Source organism: Myxocyprinus asiaticus, chromosome 8 (genome assembly GCF_019703515.2).
Source record: "Myxocyprinus asiaticus isolate MX2 ecotype Aquarium Trade chromosome 8, UBuf_Myxa_2, whole genome shotgun sequence".
In the NCBI taxonomy this organism is placed as follows: domain Eukaryota; kingdom Metazoa; phylum Chordata; class Actinopteri; order Cypriniformes; family Catostomidae; genus Myxocyprinus; species Myxocyprinus asiaticus.
The window spans coordinates 1,164,762-1,184,718 of record NC_059351.1 but is presented as its reverse complement, the minus strand read 5'-3'; the positions used below and the strand labels follow the sequence as shown (position 1 = coordinate 1,184,718).

Here is a 19,957-nt window from a genome sequence, read left to right as displayed (position 1 = left end):
ATTTCAGTCTCTTTAAAGCTTAAGCATCTGGGAGCCACTCTCCTCTCCGTGTGACATTTTAATATTCCAGGGGAAGATGGGGCTGACTTTTCCCCCCTGTATTTTCCTCACCTTTTTTATTCCCAGTGATGGTTTGCATTACAAATAGACACAATAAATATAGTATATGCTTGTATTAGAAAAAGAGAAATACATGAAACATATGCATATTAACTGCATGTTTAACTGTACAAGTGTGAAAATAATATAAAACAAATACAAAATTTAACCCTTTGCACCATCAAAGTACATTTTGTCACACTTTTTCATTTCCTTTATTTTAACACATAAAAGCATCACTACAACAATATACAAATTCATAGTTATCTTTAAAACGAACACATTTACACATGCAACATTAGGGTAAAGACAATGAGAAATTTATTGGATAATTCTTTTTGGAATGTGTAGTTTACTGCATTGTGAGAATTAAAAAAGGATGTTCACAAATCTTACTGCTATGTTCACAAATTTTAATTTCTGGTTGTCTTCCTACCTTTCGACAGCTTTTTAAATGGGTTCAACCAACACTAAAAAGAATGCAATTGAACTTTGAGAGACTTGACACAGGAAATCAATTACAAAACATCACATTAATCACAGAGGACACAATGTGTCCTCTTGAACTTGTCAGTTTAAGTGAAAAGAGGTATTCTGAAGATCATTCCATACAAAGCTGGAATATGATGGCAGAGACCAATTACCTTCACTATTATTGCTCCAGATCTAAAAACTGTGTTGTGTTGCAAAAAAAAAAAAACTAAAAAAAAAGAAAGAAAATATATACAGTATATGATCCCATTGGCCACTGTTGACATTATTTTCTCCTGTTTGTAATGATTGTCTACACAGTCCTTTACATAACAATGGCTGCAACTTACTCAGCCTTAACACTGAAATACATTGATAGACAGTGAAAAATATACATTTTGATACTGCCAAACGGTACAATAGTAATTACACAGGAAATGAAATTACAGAGTTTGTCATCATCTCTGATGCTCTGTCATCTGCAGCCAGGTTGTGGTTTTGGGTCTTTGAAGCACTGCAAGTTCCTTTTGTGGTAAGTCTATGACATCACTATACATGAAATGACTAGGTTTGGAGCACTAAAAGAACCATCGAAATGCTTCCCCGTTGTTAACAGGTGTTCTCTGGAGAAAACACAAAAAAGACAGAGTAAAAAATAAAATAATTATATATGGGGGAAGTGGTATCATAAAAAGGGGTTTATAGAAGACTGTCCCGTTCTCAAATCTCATTCACTTTCATATGTTAAAAAAATGTGACAATATATGCAAGAACCAATGTGTGCAGTTTCTTTTCCTCCGCCTTTTCATCCTTAATCCTTTTACTTTCCCTGGCACTGCAGCACTTCCTGTGCGCACAGCTCTCGACGGCCTGAGGCGTTTATACTTATGTGGGTACCAGCAGTGCTGGGTATTCATGTATTACATGTAATCTGGATTACATAATCAGATTACAAAAATCAAGAATTTGTAACAAGATTAAATCACATTTTAAAATAATTGTAATCAGATTACAGTTACCTTTTATGGGTTGCATGATTATATATTAATCAGATAACTGCAGTAAATTGTTCATAATTTATTGATTCCCCTAATTCTTTTTTTAAATCTTAAACTAAACACTGCGGATGTGTAGCTTTGAAACACTATATCTCTATTTGGATGGCAATTATTTAACATGGGGACGTGCGGTAATTCCAGCAGGGGGGTAGTCAGTGATTTTATTGATGTCCCAATCTGAAATGTCGGTGTTTTTCTCCCACCTCCCGCAAGAAAATTCCCGGCCATATTTCCTACTGTTTTTATTTAATTACCGTCTGAATCCACATCTTTATAATCCAAAAGTCATCTTGGAAATCTTTTGACCACTGCTAAGTGGCATACGAAAGTTGAAGGATTGTGTAACAGAAATTTTTGAAATAATTCACAATAATATAATAACGTCGCCGCTCCACCACAGTAAGTAGTTACTCTTATGGCCGTGACACACCAAACCGACGTCAAAGGACTAGCTGTGGGGTCGGCTCACGTCGCCTGTGTCTGGGTCAAAATGTTGCTCTTGAACACACCGCAAAGACGACACCCGACGGCCAACTAGCATGTCCGTTCTGCGCCTGCATGAGAGGAAATAACTTTCCATACCAGCAGGTGGCAGTAGTCTGTATTCGTTACTCAAAACGGGAAACCGGAAGAGCTAGTGACTGCTGGGATACAAAACATAAACAAAGCAGCGCTTGCTTACCATTTTCACACAAATCCCGCTCACCACAGACAGATTTGTGATATATCGGAAATGTCTGATAAGTTGCAAATGGCACTGGCGTTTGAAAATATTTGAGTATTGGAATGAGAAATGCGAAGGAATGAGAAGAGCGTTCTGTGTGTTCCCTCTTGACTTCGTCGTTTGCTTGCTTCGTCACTTCCGTTTTTCTTCTTGTGCACTGGTTCGCTAAGCTGAACAGCCAATCAGAATGATCCGACTCACCGACGAGCTCCGCCGGTGATTCAACATGCTCAATCGGCCGAAAAAAAGCAGACGGGGACCGACTTCAGCCAACGGTGCGGAACACACCGCAAAAACTAGCCTGACAGACACTCACCGACGGCCCGACATTGGCCGACGGCCGACCGAGAGCCAGATCACGTAAACTTTTGAAATGGTCCATTATTATGGCAGCAAATTTTAATATATAACATTTTAATGTAAAAACGTTTAGTATATACATTTATACATACGACTTGCATGACTACTCGTTATACGGGTCGACTAGTCCCAGAAAAGTTGCCGGGTCAAAAGGTTTAATTTCCACCGCCACTTTTTAAACACTTTTACAGATAATTCTAAATGATGTCTGTCATTTTGATAGATAAAACATAAGAAAACAATTGTAACCATAGCTCCTCAAATTTCATTTTAACTATCTTTACTGTCCTTGATATGTGCGGCTTCTATATCTCGTTGCATGCGCAAGGAGAGAGCACGCAACTGAAGTGATGTGGATGAGACAGAAACATGCGTACCCCCATTGACAGATTTATTAACTTGTGTTGATAAACAGTCTTGTACCTAAAGTTTTGCTCTTCGCAAGAATTTTGGCTTGTGTTGTATGTGAAAAATGTACTTTTACAGCGCGGTTCCTTCATGCATAATTCCAAACATATTTAAACGCAAATCCAGAGGACACAGTTTGTGGATTGATGAATTTCCATATAACAAGTGCAGCTGTATTCATGTGACTGACAAATAGTCTCACTCGTCCCCCGTGATTTAATTGTCATCCGAACGCATGAGTTTTATCACAGAGACATGAAAATGTACTTTTACAGACGTCACCCTGAGAAACTATTGCCGTCTGAATAGGGCTTATGCCTACATCATATACAGTGACCATTAGTAATTAATAAAAAATAAAAACCTAGAAGACAACAGCTTACAAAAACATCATCTTCTGACGCCTTGTCCTGGTGCAACACAATAAGATTCCAGAGGCAAGCAGTCTGTCAGTCCACACTGCGATATTCAAACTTTAAACATTAAAATGATGATAAATGACAAATAAATCCGAAATCAGAACAGTCAGACAGAAAAGCCTGTTTATTAACTGTAAATCATTTTCTGCTGTGGACATACACATTCTACGGCAAACTTCGAGAGGCTAAATACAAAAATCATTTATATACACAGGGCAAAGTTACTCTATGAATCGCATCAAAAATCAGGCTGGTACCATTGTTTATCTTCACGCAGTACTCCTGTTGTTATTTCGCCGATCCCCACGTGACAGTGAAGCAGAGAGAAAAGGTAGGGGTGTTTGACTTGAACTGCATTTCGATTTGCTGATCGGTGAGATTTGCCGGTTGCAGTCGGGGGAGGAGTTGAAAAGAGAGCCATCAAGCCGGACACTTTTGCGCTTCCCGCCACTTCCGGCAAGATGGCGAGCTAGGTGTTTCACTCAGCTCTGGCAGATTTTTATATTATTTGTGTGGATCTGCAGTTTTCTCATCTACAACACACAGAAATTAAGTAGCTAACTGAAAAAGTTAGTATTGCTCCTTTTTTTGCCAATTTAATTAAAGTGTTATTAGTTCAATCGAACAAGACGCACTCAGTGAACAGAGTCCAACATGTATCCACAGATGTGGATCATAATACCTATGTCTTGTCCCCAGCGAACATGCAGGAAACTTAAAATTCCAGCACAGACATTTCCACTCATTTTCCCCCACAAGGGAATGGGAAAAAACACAGACAGACAGACAGAACAAAACAAAACTTGAGCTGATCAGACTGGGGTCTTAACAAATTAACCCTGCAGACTGGCATTATGTAGCTTTTTCATTTTATTTATTGAAATTTGGCACCTTATATACCATTGGCTTATTGTCACTGTAAAAATAAATACTAATACCGTAAAACTGGTGTCACACTAGCCAAATTTTCCAGTGATTTTCAGGTGTGAGCTTCATTAACATCACCAGCTGGTCGGTGAGAGATGGAGTACGAATTAGCGTCTGCCAGCGGGAGGTTTTTTATGTTTTTTGCCAAATTTGGAATGAACAATTCCCAATGCGCTCTAAGTCCTCATGGTGGCGTAGTGACTTGCCTCAATCCGGGTGACGGAGGACGAATCTCATTTGCCTCCGTGAAACGTCAATCGCCAGCAGGAGGTCATTAATCACTTGACCGCCGGGACTCCCTGCTGAGTTAATGGTTCCAGCAACAGGAAAAAAGGATCCAACATGACAGAAAAAATCATTCTGTCACCGGGGCGGGCTTTTGTGTTCACTTCAAGTGACCACTGAGCTTCTTCTTTTACTGAAGAACTGACAAGACGTCAGCTGATCTAAACATTTCTATCGCACTCAGCTGCATATCATCACAAACGCTGACTGTAATCTATAAAGATTCTGTCACCTCGAGAGTACACATTCGCAGTTAATAAGACTCTGTGTTGTCAGTAAAGGGTTAAACTTTCGACATACAGAGTCGTGTGACAAAACGGAGTTTGTCTTTGAGAGAAACGCCAACAAAACTACATCTGGTAAAAACCTAATTACATTTTTGCATTGAAACCTGATTCAGAATGATTTATGCTAATTCCTGATTGGTAAAATGCTTCAGCACTGGCTATCACTTGTTTGTTTGAAAGTGCAAGATTTTATTGCCAAAGAAGAAAAATAAAAACATTGTACCACAAAAGTCAAATTGTCAAATTTTTATTTGAATAGTTTTTTTTTTATTTGTGCTCTTCCCAATACACATTGATCCAAAGCAGCTTTATAGAAAATCAGCTGTCATGTCTGTAACATCTCAGAAACATGAATAAGCAACACTTTATTATTACATAATAAACTATTTGATGAAAAAAAATCAGACTCTCTTTAGCTTAGTATTATTTAAAATTTAAAACAACTTAAAAACACAACTTAGTCCCGCTGTCCTCATATGTGGACATACATTTTTAGGAAAACTATTCACTCCAGAATTATTATTTTTTGTGCATGTTTATTAGCTGCTACTAGTTACAAATCAAAAAGACAAATGGAAAATGCACACCGCAGTCATGCAGGGGTCTCAGGAGGATAATATCAGCTAGTAGAAAGCATAATTCTTCATATCTGTAATTGCATTTTCACTAGTAGAATTTCACAATTGTGTGTCATCCACTCCTATTCAAAACACAATTAAAGATATCTATCATTAATTTCGTAGTAATTGAATCGTTATATCAATTACATTGTTACCCGGCCAGATAAAATCTGTGCTGGCAGAACTCTTGATGAAACATGCATAAAACTCTGCGATTTTCACATTGGGACATCTGCCATTCATAAATGTTCTACACATTGCCCACCCTTTGCATGTTTCTTTTTTTTTTAATATTTTGGCTAATTTCTTGATGCTTTCAGCTACCAAGAAGATTATAGTACTCTCAGCTCCATTTACCACATTTTACTGTTTAAATATCTCCCGCAGAATTTTCGAAAAAATGCGAAAGAAGTCTGCAGATTCAGTACGGGCCTGATACATTCCTGATATCAACAACTGAATTAGCACTAGAGAAAATGCTCATTTGTGATATCTGTGATTTGGTTTTCACTAGCAGCAATGTTAATTTCAGATGATGTCCTGTGGGTTGTGGAGGGCACAATGATGATATCCGCAGTAAACAAAAACAGATGTCCAATGATTGAATGAAAAGAACAAGAGAGGGACAAAAAATTATTAATTTGCATAGAGTGATTGTCTTCTTACAAATATATTGTATAACTACCAGCCATGAAATTACTAGTTATCCCAGTGTTGAGATTTTTCTAGTAGCGGAAAAAGACCCGTTTTTTTAACGGAGAAAATGTCTTAGGAAAAATACAGAAATAGGTTGTGGCCTAGAGAAGAAACAAATATTTCTCTAGATCCATATACTTCCCCATTGATCAGTCCCTAGTGGAAATGGGGCTTGCAATATACAATAATGACCCTGATGCGCGTGGCCGGCATGTCTCCGTTTTGTTAAGTCTCGCAATATTGATCTGGTTGAGGCTTCTTGAGTGCTGCACAGATTCACTTCTAGCCGTCTCTCCTCGCCTCACTGCTGTGACCAGGCACAAAGAGAGCTCAATTAGCACACCTCGACAACAGCTCTCTCCCGCCTGCGCACTCAATCAAAATCACTCCATCAAACCACCCAGAGAGAGGAGGGGGAGGGAATAGGCGATGGAGGTGGCAGTGTTATGATGGGCACATGCAAGTAACTTTCAGGTTTCAACTAAAACAAAAGATACCAGGGCAAATTCAGATGGCCGACAGGGCATAAATGCGTATCGGCTTGCATTCAATGCTTAGCCTGTCTCAGGAATACAAGGACAGCACAAGTGACCATGATCTAAAAATCTGAACTATACTGTAAAAAGTGGCAATCGAATTAATCACATTTATCAATATTTGCTTTGTGCTTCTGCTTTTGCATTTGTGGTTTGTTGCCTGTTGGCTACAGCTAGAGTTGCGCTTAGTGCCCCCTGCTGATTGCTACAGATCAATATGTAAGTTCTTTTTTTTTAACTATAAATTCTCCTCCCTGCCCAGTAGGGGGCGATATGCACAAACAAATGTGAATAACCAAAAACAGAAGAAGAAGAATGTGAAAGTTGAAGTGGATATTGACTGAGCAGGGAGCATTTTTAATTTAATTTACAGTAATAATAAAAAAAATATTGATCTGTTTCTCACCCACGCCTAACATATTGTGTCCGAAGACATGGATTTAGGGTGTGTTCACACTTGTAGTTCAGTTCTCTTGGTTCTCTTGGTCTGGACCAAAAAAGAAAATGATACATTAAGTCCTGGTTTGCTTAGTGTTCACACTGACATTTTTAACACCGAACCTAAAGATATGAAACAAAGGGCATCAGGAAAAAGTCACAACCTGATTGGACAGCTTTTATGACGTATATTTTACGACGGAACTTGCCGAACATCCAAAACAATGCTGACTGCTGGGCTAAATGTGCTCGTTGAACCCACTTTCCCTTAACCTATCAATTAACTTTTTGAACACTTGAGCATTTGTGTGTGTTTTTTCCTGTATACTGGAAATATGCTTGTCGGACCAAATGTTAATAAGGAACTTTACCTCCTCATTGCTCCATGTTTGCCCTCTGCTCATTTTGTTTTGCATATACCGCTGTTACCGCTCTATGTTATCAAATCACGTGATTTTTAGGGTCGCATCTTATGACATCACCTCCTGTTTTTGGTCCGTTTAGACGTCTTTGGTCCATGCTGCGTTCATATATCAGTCAAACCGCACCAGAGTTCGTTTGGAAGCGGACCGAGACCCAATATTCAGCGGGTCTCGGTCCGCTTGTTTGGTGCGCACCAAGGTTTGGATGGCAGCGTTCACACTTGTTCAAATGAACCGCACTAACAGAGCAATCACACCAGAGTTCGTTTTAATCGAACCAAACCTGCCAAGTGTGAACACACCCTTAAACGCCAGAGTCGTCTGGAGTACTTTTATGCTGCATTTATGTGCTTTTTGGAACTTCTAATCACCATTCACTTGCATTGTATGGACCTACAGAGCTGAAATATTCTTCTAAAAATCTTCATTTGTGTTCTGCAGAAGAAAGAAAGTCATACACATCTGGGATGGCATGAGAGTGAGTAAATGATGAGAGAATTTACATTTTTGAGTGAACTATCCCTTTAAATTGCTGCAATTGTAGGAACATTCCTTAATAAGGAATTTAGGCATGCCAGGGGGCATGAATAACTGTGCAATTTTTTTATGAGTTAGTTTTTCTATAATTAATCACACTAAATTAACACATTAAATTGACAGCCTTAATTTTAAATTGAACAAATTTGATTTAAAAATTTTTTTTTACTGTGTAACTAGGGAAGTCAGATCAGATATCAGAAGTCCAGAATCACATAATAACAGAGCTTCTTTGTTATCCAAGTCATACAGTATATTATTTAAACATTAAAATGATGATAAATATAAAAATATTATTTTTATTATGAATAAACTCGTCCAGCTCGTCCATCTGTTCTACTCTACATAATATTTTGTTGCCTGATTTGAAGAATGAAAAATTCTAGGAGCAGGTGATAGACAGAACAGCATTGATAATATATTACTATATCAGCCATCATATTAATGTATGCTCATAAAATAAAAATAATCATCAGTTATCTGTATGTGCAAAAATGTATATATCAATGCGTACCTAGTCCTACCAAACACCTTCAAATCATCAGCATGAATGTATTTATCTGATTAAGATGCACCGAGTAAAGAATACAATTTTATCTCCTTCTTACAAATTATGACACCTCAAAATCAAAATCAGACAGGATGAATGAGAGAGAGTTGTGGATATGGTGGTCGTCCTAACAACCACTGACATTGATTGTGGATGGCAGGTGCAGTTAATGACAGGGGCCATGCATGTCCTTCTCTGATTGAGGTAAAAATGAGTAGAAGAAAAGAGGGAAAATGAGTGAGAAAGAGTGCTGACTCATAATCAAACCCTAATCAAATCACAAAACACACACAGTTATATGCACTCAAAGACACACTCACACACACACACACACACACACATCCTATCCAATCCCATCCCTTCTCCCCCACCCCCAGCAGCCCTGATACGGCGATTCGTGGAGACCACAGATAAACCGCTCAAGACCATGAAGATGATAATGGCAGATGCTGCAGAGCCTCAAATTCAATCAGCACTGGGCCGTAAACGTGGCTGAGTTTAAGAGTGAAACATGCCCTCTGCCAAGCGGTAAAGACACAAAATCACTAGTAAACAAATGTTCTCCATGTATCATGAAAATTCACCATAATTCACCACTCCAAAAATACCATTTGTAAGTTCTCCAAAGTACTATAACTATTACAGCTATTGTTACAACAACAAAACTGTGGTGTCTTGGCATTAGCCACCACTGTTGTCAAAAAAATGAAACAAGAATGAAACAAAACAACGGGAAGATTCTGAATACTTCTTACATCGTTTGAATGAGGTACCATATATATATATATATATATATATATATATATATATATATATATACAGTACTGTATGTATAATTTTACAGTAAAGTTTAAGAAACAGAATGCAACAGAGATAAAGAACGAGAAGGGGGAAGGGTTCAGTGACAGTGGCTGAGACCCTCATCCCTTCATGCGATGAATCAGTCCAGTGTGCTGATGTGCTCCAGAATGCTCATTATAACGCACACCCCATACGTTGCCCTGACACATCCATTATTTATTAACGTATGCACTGGGAACCAGGCCACCATTCATGACTGCAATCCTTTGGAGGCAAACTTGACAGGTTCTTTCTGAAATAAATATATAATCCTTCACATTCTTTCTTTCTTTTTGGCTCATCCTCCTAACGCAAGAATAGCTCATGTCCTCAGACTGATTCAGCCGCTGAACCTGTAAACATGTTTCACATACGTTCATTGCTCCAAAGCGAAAACTTCATAATGGCAATAGTTTGATATATATCAGCCAGGCCAATTAATTTACTGAAAATTTTCCCAGTCTGATATTAACGGCATGGTCATTTAAAAGAAGCGTAAACTCAGCTTTGTCAATGGATTATGCACATTTTCTGTTTTTAAATATTTTGAGTGTTAACAACAAGCATATAGGGATAGTTCACCCAAAAACGAAAATTCTCTCAAGTGCAAGTGAATGCTGACCAGAACTTTGAAGCTCCAAAAAGCACATAAAGGCAGCGTAAAATTAATCCATAAGACTCCAGTGGTTTAATCCATGTCTTCAGAAGTGATATGATAGGTGTGGGTGAGAAACAGATCAATATTTAATCATAAATGTTTTATCATAAATTCTTCTCCCTGCCCAGTAGGGGGCGATATGCACGAAGAATGTGAATCACCAAAAACAGAAGGAGAAAGTGAAAGTGAAGGAAAAAGGATCTCACATTGATCTGTTTCTCACCCACACCAATCATATCACTTCTGAAGACATGGATTAAACCACTGGAGTTTTATGAATTACTTTTATGATGCCCTTATGTGATTTTTGGAGCTTCAAAATGTTGGCACCCATTGACTTGCATTGTCTGAACCTACAGAGCTGAAATATTCTTCTGAAAATCTTCATCTGTGTTCTGCAAAAGAAAGAAAGTCATACACATCTGGGATGGCATGAGGGTGAGTAAATGATGAGAGAATTTTCATTTTTGGGTGAACTATCCCTTTAAATTAATTTCAGCAATTTTGTGTACATCTCACCTGTAATAATTAAACTTTATTATACAATATTGCCAAAAGTATTCGCTCACCCATCCAAATAATTGAATTCAGGTGTTCCAATCACTTCCATGGCCACAGGTGTATAAAATGAAGCACCTAGGCATGCAGACTGCTTCTACAAACATTTGTGAAAGAATGGGCCGCTCTCAGGAGCTCAGTGAATTCCAGCGTGGTACTGTGATAGGATGCCACCTGTGCAACAAGTCCAGTCGTGAAATTTCCTCACTACTAAATATTACACAGTCAACTGTCAGTGGTATTATAACAAAGTGGAAGCGATTGGGAATGACAGCAACTCAGCCACGAAGTGGTAGGCCACGTAAAATGACAGAGCGGGGTCAGCGGATGCTGAGGCGCATAGTGCGCAGAGGTCGCCAACTTTCTGCAGAGTCAATCGCTACAGACCTCCAAAGTTCATGTGGCCTTCTGATTAGCTCAAGAACAGTGCGTAGAGAGCTTCATGGAATGGGTTTCCATGGCCGAGCAGCTGTATCCAAGCCATACATCACCAAGTGCAATGCAAAGCGTCAGATGCAGTGGTGTAAAGCACGCTGCCACTGGACTCTAGAGCAGTGGAGACGCGTTCTCTGGAGTGACGAATCACGCTTCTCCATCTGGCAATCTGATGGATGAGTCTGGGTTTGGCGGTTGCCAGGAGAACGGTACTTGTCTGACTGCATTGTGCCAACTGTGAAGTTTGGTGGAGGGGGGATTATGGTGTGGGGTTGTTTTTCAGGAGCTGGGCTTGGCCCCTTAGTTCCAGTGAAAGGAACTCTGAATGCTTCAGCATACCAAGAGATTTTGGACAATTCCATGCTCCCAACTTTGTGGGAACAGTTTGGGGATGGCCCCTTCCTGTTCCAACATGACTGCGCACCAGTGCACAAAGCAAGGTCCATAAAGACATGGATGAGCGAGTTTGGTGTGGAAGAACTTGACTGGCCTGCACAGAGTCCTGACCTCAACCCGATAGAGCACCTTTGGGATGAATTAGAGCGAAGACTGCGAGCCAGGCCTTCTCGTCCAACATCAGTGTCTGACCTCACAAATGCGCTTCTGGAAGAATGGTCAAAAATTCCCATAAACACACTCCTAAACCTTGTGGAAAGCCTTCCTAGAAGAATTGAAGCTGTTATAGCTGCAAAGGGTGGGCCGACGTCATATTAAACCCTATGGATTAAGAATGGGATGTCACTTAAGTTCATATGCGTCTAAAGGCAGATGAGCGAATACTTTTGGCAATATAGTGTATCTTATATTTACAGTATATCAGCAATATATTGGCTATTGGCCACCCTGCTCTCTCAAAATTTTCCATTAAAACATCTGAATGAGACAATCACTTCTCAATAAACTGTAAAGTCTGCCAATTCAGGTAACAATGTTGTCTAAATCAGCAGTTCTCAACTAGTGGGTCATGACATCATCGAAAGCCATAAACAAAACAATGCAAGGTACAGGAAAACATGACCCAGACTACATTAAGTACATGTTCACTTGCAACAAGGACATGGTTTGTGTGTTCTGATTCACTTTTGTACACTAAACAATTCTGGCACTTGTTGGGTCGCCACGTGATGTCCAACGGATTATCTGGGTCCTGAAACAAAATCAGTTGAGAACCACTGGTCTTAATGTTCTTTATCTTAAAACAACTCAAATGTTTCATGCAATACCTTTGCCAAAACAAAACAAAAATCCCTTTTCAAATGAGGTAATCCTAGCAAGAAACCTATTCAATAATGGAGGCAGAAACGACTAATAAGAACTGTTACAGACAGAATGACAGAAAACGAGGAGCAATACAACAGTTTCAAGCAGTTTTAGGCTGCTCTCCAGACAGGGAAAAAATAAAGTTCCTGTGGTGCAGTCAGCCCTAACTGATGCGTTATATATTGCCTGTCACTCTATTCTGCGGGAATATTGGGGCGTTGCCGAGCTCAAACCTGGAAGGTACAGCAATCCATCACCAACATTCACAGGAGGAGATCTCATCTCAGAGTTGGTAGCCAATATCCCAGCCACTTGAGCAGCATGTAAAAGGGCCAGTTCAAGGCTGTTACGAACACACTACTCATCTATACCTTTCACATTCTGCAGTTGATTGCTTTAGCCTAACATAACAACAATATCTTCATGCAAACAGAATAATGTTACAAAATAAAGTCAGTAATTATACATAAAATCCCCGACTGCACAAAAAGAACTTTTTTTTTTTTTTTGCATTTCAAGAAGGATCTCACAGTGTGTCCAAGCATATCAGATGTTGGGCTTTTAAATTAGCTGTCATATCACATATGCAATGTGCAACGCAGCTGAGATACACAATGAGATCACATCAGGCATATATTGCAAGACATCCAAATTTTAAAATAAATGTCTACTCTAGATGTCTATTTATCCTGTTTGAAAAATGTAAAGCAATTAAAATAAGCTTCATATTAATCTTTGAGACGCAATTAGCTACCTTTCAGAAAATAACACAATATCATCATATCACATAAAACAAGAAGCGTGAATGTAAAGCGATTCTTTTAAAGAAAAATAATATCTGAGTAAACAGGACATCTCACCTGTATACAGTGATATCTTTTAGGTAGTAAAGACATTTTATGCATGATATTTTAAAACAAATATACGTATATTATTATTTTAATACTAATTATTATTTTTTTTATACAGTACTTGGCAGAGGTTGCCACATTTACCAAACCACAGAACAATGAAGGGAAAATGTAATTCTCTGTTTACTGTATGAAAAGGACAGATATTGATATGTGAATGAAAAGAGCAATAAGCATATGCAAGATCCAAGTCTTTTGAGCAGATATTTGACCTTAAGTCTATATCTTATTTTTCTGTACAAATATCCTTAAAACAAGATACATTTACTAGGGCTGTGAATGGATTATTTATTTTACTTTTTTTTTACTAATTAATCGCACAGTTTTCTGTAATTAATCGCGATTAATCACTATTAAATTATGGTACATGATACATTACAACAAACATTAAAAAATTACAAATATATATATACTTTATACTATGCATGTAATAAAATCAGTGTACATGTTGTAATTACAATTGGAACAAAATCTTCTGGGGTTTTACATTGGACTGTTTTTTAATAATAGGATCAAATAGGCAGATTCAATTCTTATCAAACTTTATTGGCAAGATAAATTTAATGGTACATTGCCAATGCATTATTAGAAACTGTGCATACAGATATATCTATCAGATTTTTTTTTTTTTTTTTTTTTTACTAAATTCAATATATTCTTTGAAAACATAATTTTTAATTGTGCTTTCTGTTTTAAGGATGTTTAGATATTTTTTACTTAAAAACAAGAAACGAAACACTAGGAAAATGATTTTTTTGGCTTGATTCTCTCCGTTTGAACAGGGACACACTTTAGTTGATGTGGCTTACTACAAAAATAAAGTGAGCCGTGGTCTTGCACATGTTCTCTGTCGAACTGTGGTGCTCATGCTGGTGACACAATTTCAAGTCTGATTTGCATCATGTTCTGAAACTCTTCTCACAGCAAAAGTGAGGAAAAAAGGCCATATATTAACATCCTGTACGGTATACATTTTATGAGAAATACATAGATGTCTTCAATATCTACCAGGCAAAAATTCAAAGGTGGAGATTGAATTTTAAGCTGCTCCCATTAACACCTCACCTCCTAATAATGCCACCTCTATCTCTAAGCTCACTGTAACAATACTTCTAAGATATGGTCATTGCTCACACAAACCACAACTTAAACAGTAGTGAAGAGAAATAGGTGACTGAGAAATGGGCTTGACATTATTGTTGGCTGTTGATCTACATCAAGAAGATGAAGAGGGTGTAGAAAAAGAGAATTTCGGCTTTGGAAGGAGCTGGAGGCACACCAGAAAAGAGTGTACAAGAGAGAGAAGGTGAAAGACCGAGCGGAAGACAGTGACAGCAGGGTGCTTTCTAAGGTCTCTCAGGGGACATTTTGTGGAAAGCTTCCCCCCCTGTGGCGGCCCGCAGGCCTTTAAAGAGAGGCAGCGGGACGTCAGTCACTGGCGTCAGGAGAGTGAGTGCAGCATAGCGATGAGCCATGTGGGTGTACTGGTGCGAAGGCAAAGCGATCTGAACAGATTGCCTGTTCTCTGAAATGTTAAATCAAAATGCAAAACAGGAGTTGGCTGGCCTTCCTCTTTAAACAGATTCACCAGCATATGTGTGGGAGCTTGGACAGCTTTTTGGGGAGCACTAATATTTTTAAGTAATTAAACTGAACCTACTGTCTGTGAAGCCCTCAATCTGACTGTTGAATGTCAGTTTTCTCACTTGTTTTATTTATTTTAGCTACCCAGAGGATGGAAAAGAAGGTCTGTCTTCATAGGCACAAAGGCTGTTCCAAAAAGTAAGAAAGTTAGCGATGCTGCATCATATTGGCCAAATTTTAAGGCAGAATTGCGTGTGTCCTTCACAGAGAAGGCAATAATGCACTATGAACAACGAAGTGAGGAAAATGTAAATATAACTATAATTACATTTTATTTAATACTAATAAGTATTGATAATATTAGGACCATTATATTAGGGTATCGTGCAGTTATTAGGGTACATCTTGCGCCACCTCCCAGCTGAAAGACCAGTTTAATCAGCATGCATTTCTCATGCTAGTCTAGGCTGATTCATTCTGGAGTGCGTTTCCCATACAAGGAAGTAACTCGCTGCGTAACCACCATAGTACGATGCATCTTTGTAGAAATTAACTATCTAGTCATGACTGTTTCACAAAACTGTAGTAACTACATTGCACATGCATCATTTGAACCAAGTTGGTTGAGCTGTCGTTAATGATGTTACTCAGGGGGTGAAGTAATAACTCCCACAAATATTAAATTATAATAGCTCATTTACACATACACCAGAAAGCCGTTTAATGTGAGAAAACTACTAAAGACATGAAAGCGGCATGCACTTTGTAATGCAACAAATGCATTACGCTGCAATAGTGGGGTTTCCCTCTACATTAGACTTCAGTGTTCCCCTGACACACTTGAGCATATACACACATGCACACCCTTCAAAAACATATTAACACCAGTTATGCATTAACATAAACACATAAAAGCCGTGTTCTTCATCAGAAACCGTGTGATATCAAACGCTTTCTCTTTAATCCCTTAAACGGCCGCACTCGTGTTTACTTGACGTTTTAGAATGCCACTGCAAAACCCTGTAATAAATCGTTTTCTTTAACACATGTAAATGTGGTCAAAGTCTTGACAGAATGAATGATGTATGGAATGAAAGATACAGAAGCCTCAGCGTAATGTGTACACAGCAAACTAATAAGAAACTATGCTTTTAACCAAGGTGGAAAGCTGTAGTTTCAACCACACAACATTTTGCGATGCTGTTTGTGAATGTTCATTAAAACTACGGTTTCGGGAAACACCAAATCATTTAACTATGTTGGTTGCGATGGAACTTGCGACCATTGTTGGCTAACGATGCATTTGGGAAATGCACCCCTGGTTAGTACTGGTCAACCAGCATCGCCATGTTGCTCAACAGCAAAACGTAGCTGGTGAAGCTGGTTGACCAGTATTTGTTCTGGTAATGCTGGTTGACAAAGGAAGTCTTGCAGGTTAAAGGGATGGTTCACCCAAAAAGTAAAATTCTCCTAAGTAATCCATACGACTCCACTGGTTAAATCAGTATTTTGTAAAGCGATATAAAAGGTGTGGATGTGAAACAGATCAATATTTAAGTCCTTCTTCTTCTTCTGTTTTTAGTGATTCACATTCTTCATCCATATCGCCCCCTACTGGGCAGGGAGGAGAATTATGTTAAAAATGTCTTAAATATATAAATATCTGTTTCTCACCAACACCTATCACATCACTTCAGAAAAAATATCCATTTAACCACTGGAGTCATATGGATTAGTTTTATGCTTCCTTTATGTGTTTTTTAGAGCTTAAAAGTTCTGGTCACCATTCACTTGCATTGTATGGAGCTACAGAGCTGAAATATTCTTCTATAATCTTCATTTGTGTTCTGCAGAAGAAAGAAAGTCATACACATCTGGGATGGCATGAGGGTGAGTAAATGATGAGATAATTTTTATTTTAGGGTGAACTGTCCCTTTAAGATAGTCAAAAAGCCTTGTTGGAACACCAGCACACCAGTATCCCATGTTGTGGGCCAGCATTGAAAACACAACATATGCTGGTGACAGATATGGTGTTTTATTTTTTCAGCAGGGCTGTATTGAAATAAATTGTGAGTCGAGTCTCCCATGTGCTTCACATGAGGAACGCAATTTGTATGGCACGCAGAGCTGCTGCCAATGTAGAGCATTCCAAATCAGTTGCTTATGAGTTTCCATGACAGATAAGATGTGGCCTTATGTGAGCAGTAGGTAGCGAGGCAGCTCGACAGGTTTTGGAACAGAGCTACATTCTTAGAGAGTGTTTCCATTATTTTTTTCCCCCATAAAAATTGTGCAAAATTACACAGTGTGCTGAGAGCCTATAAAGGATGTAATTTGCACAATACTAGAGATTGGTATCTTTTGTTTTATTTAATCATTTTACTGTTAGGGAAAACAATGTAAAGAGGCTATAAGGCAAGAATAAGTTTTCTGCCAATAAAGGCCTAATAAATGCCTTATAATGCCAAATAAGTCCATAACTAGTCACTTACAAGAGCAATTATTAGTCATTACTTATTGTCCAATTTCTGATCCCTAAAATAAAGTTTTACTGTTGTTTTTGATCAACAACTGGCTGTAAAAAAAAAAACTAAAAAAAACAGAAAGGTTATTAAAAGAGACATGATCAATGACAAACGGATAGCATGGATCTCGTTGGACACACATACGGTTACTAAACTTCTACAGTCAACACACAGTGAAAGGATCTCGTTGTTGAACTCCACATATTAAAAGATGGATATTGGGATGTTAAGAATTGAAATCAAGATCGTTCAAATTAAAATGAATTAAAGGGAAAATCTCTATTCTTACCCAGCCCTAAATTCTTACCCTGCTATTTTAAGTCATACATTTTGTTTTAAAGATTCAACAAAGAAAAATCCAGTTCTTTTCGCATACCCCCTGGAACCTGCATGCATACCCCTGGTTGGGAATCACTGCTCTAACATACAAAACTTGGCTGGAAAAGCAGAAATGTCTGATAGCTGGTTATTTGGAAATTAACACTGTCATATACTGTCATTTTAGCAATTATAAAATATATTTGATGACCCCTTTTGAATATCCCCACCTCCACAACATACGTAATCGTCGCAATGAATTAATAAAGAGAGCGCAGCTTAGGTACTCCAACACTGAAAGTACTGTTGTTACTGTATGCTTTTAACCAACGAAAAGATTAAGATGTCGAGTAAGGTCCACATATGTTGTTGTGTACCTGGTTGTGTAAAAACTGCATCTCTGCATAGCCTTTCCAAACAAATCCCAGCATTAAGAATGAGTGGCTGAAATCAATTTTTAACGCTGTGCCTGATCACATCAATGTGGAATTACATGTTTGTTTACATTGTTTGGCCATAGTGTTAATACTTAGACACTGTCTGCTCTGAGCTTCCTCATGTCTTTTCAAACAGGTCAGTGCAATGATGAGCAACCATTTAACTTTTCAGCCAGAGCTGCCATCAATTATTTACAGTCACCTGTTTAAAATTTAAAGTGCCACACATTAGCCTTCCCAGCACCTGCAATTTCACACTGACCATCCTCGACTGATCTGCAGCCCCTCCCCATCCTAGAAAATGGCCAGTGATGATGAGTCTCTGTTGCCATTGAACTGGGGATGTTAAATCAAGACAGGTCAGAGCAGATGGCAAGCATCACTGGTAAGGGCACAGGCATGTCTGACGTACAATACGTTTCAGTCTTAATTGGTAGCACTAGCAAAACCCATAAATCCAGTAACAATGTTGTGCAAAGACTTGGAATCTGAGGAATAATCCAGGATTAATACAAGTTAAGCTCAGTTGACAGCATTTTGTGACATAATGTTGAGTACCACAAAAAATTATTTTGACTCATCCATCCAGTTCTTTAAAACTAAAATATAGGTTACAGTGAGTTCTGTACTGCCACCTCTCTCATTGAAAATTAATTGGCAGCTTGCAGGTACAATATACTGCGCAAAACCACCTTTATACGCTACTAAACAATAGTTTTTAATTCTATGACCCTGCCTGATTTAAACATGGGCATTGTCTGTCTGCACATGACATATTTAATTAGTAATTATTGGTGCAATAAATGTTAACTTAACATGATTTGCAAATCGCTATAACACTTATTCCACGGTTTACATACTGTCTGCTTGTCTGTGTGTGTTTGCATCAAATCAATATGTTACAGTATGTTATACTTTATATCAGATCTATGATGGTGCAGTGGTGGTGGTGTATGGGCTAAAGCACATAACCAGTAATCAGAAGGTTGCTGGTTCAATCGCCACAGCCATCACCATTGTGTCCTTGAGCAAGGCACTTAACTCCAGGTTGCTCCAGGGGGATTGTCCCTGTAATAAGGGCACTGTAAGTCACTTTGGATAAAAGCATCTGCCAAATGCATAAATGTAATGTAAATGTAAATTTAAGCCAAACTTCCTTCATCCTAAATGTATCTGTGACTCTAGTGCTCAAGTCTGGTGGATGTGTCGAAATGTGATTTTTTTTCTGCATATTTTTGCAAATAATTATGAATCGTTCTAAAACAATCTAATCGGATCGATTTAAGTAGTGACCAAATTTCAGATTCCACGATGCATTGTAACCGTTGAGGAAATAAAATGAAGACAAGCAAACACCATAAAAGTACCATGAAAATAATCCATATGTCAATTTTGCCATATACGTATTTTAAATGGTTCGAAGCCATATGATAGTTTTATGTTAAGAGAAGACTGAAATTTGCTGAAAGTCTTCCCCTCCACCGTAGCTCTCAAATCTCATTCGCACTTCTGCATATTCAAAGTTACCATTTCACTATCATTTACGAGACATGTGACCAGGGTTTGACATTAACACCCACCATCTGCCAAA

The 19,957-nt window shown here is 38.3% G+C and overlaps 1 protein-coding gene across 1 annotated transcript in view; it reads right to left on the bottom strand.

The window, feature by feature from the left end:
• Positions 1-411: 411 nt before the first annotated feature.
• cxxc4 (CXXC finger 4) overlaps positions 412-19,957 on the bottom strand; it is a 32,118-nt gene continuing 12,572 nt past the window's right edge. Inside the window, exon 3 of the mRNA XM_051705073.1 lies at positions 412-1,193. Coding sequence (XP_051561033.1) covers positions 1,149-1,193 — 45 coding nt within the window. The 3' untranslated portion in view covers positions 412-1,148. The remainder of the gene's footprint in view (positions 1,194-19,957) is intronic.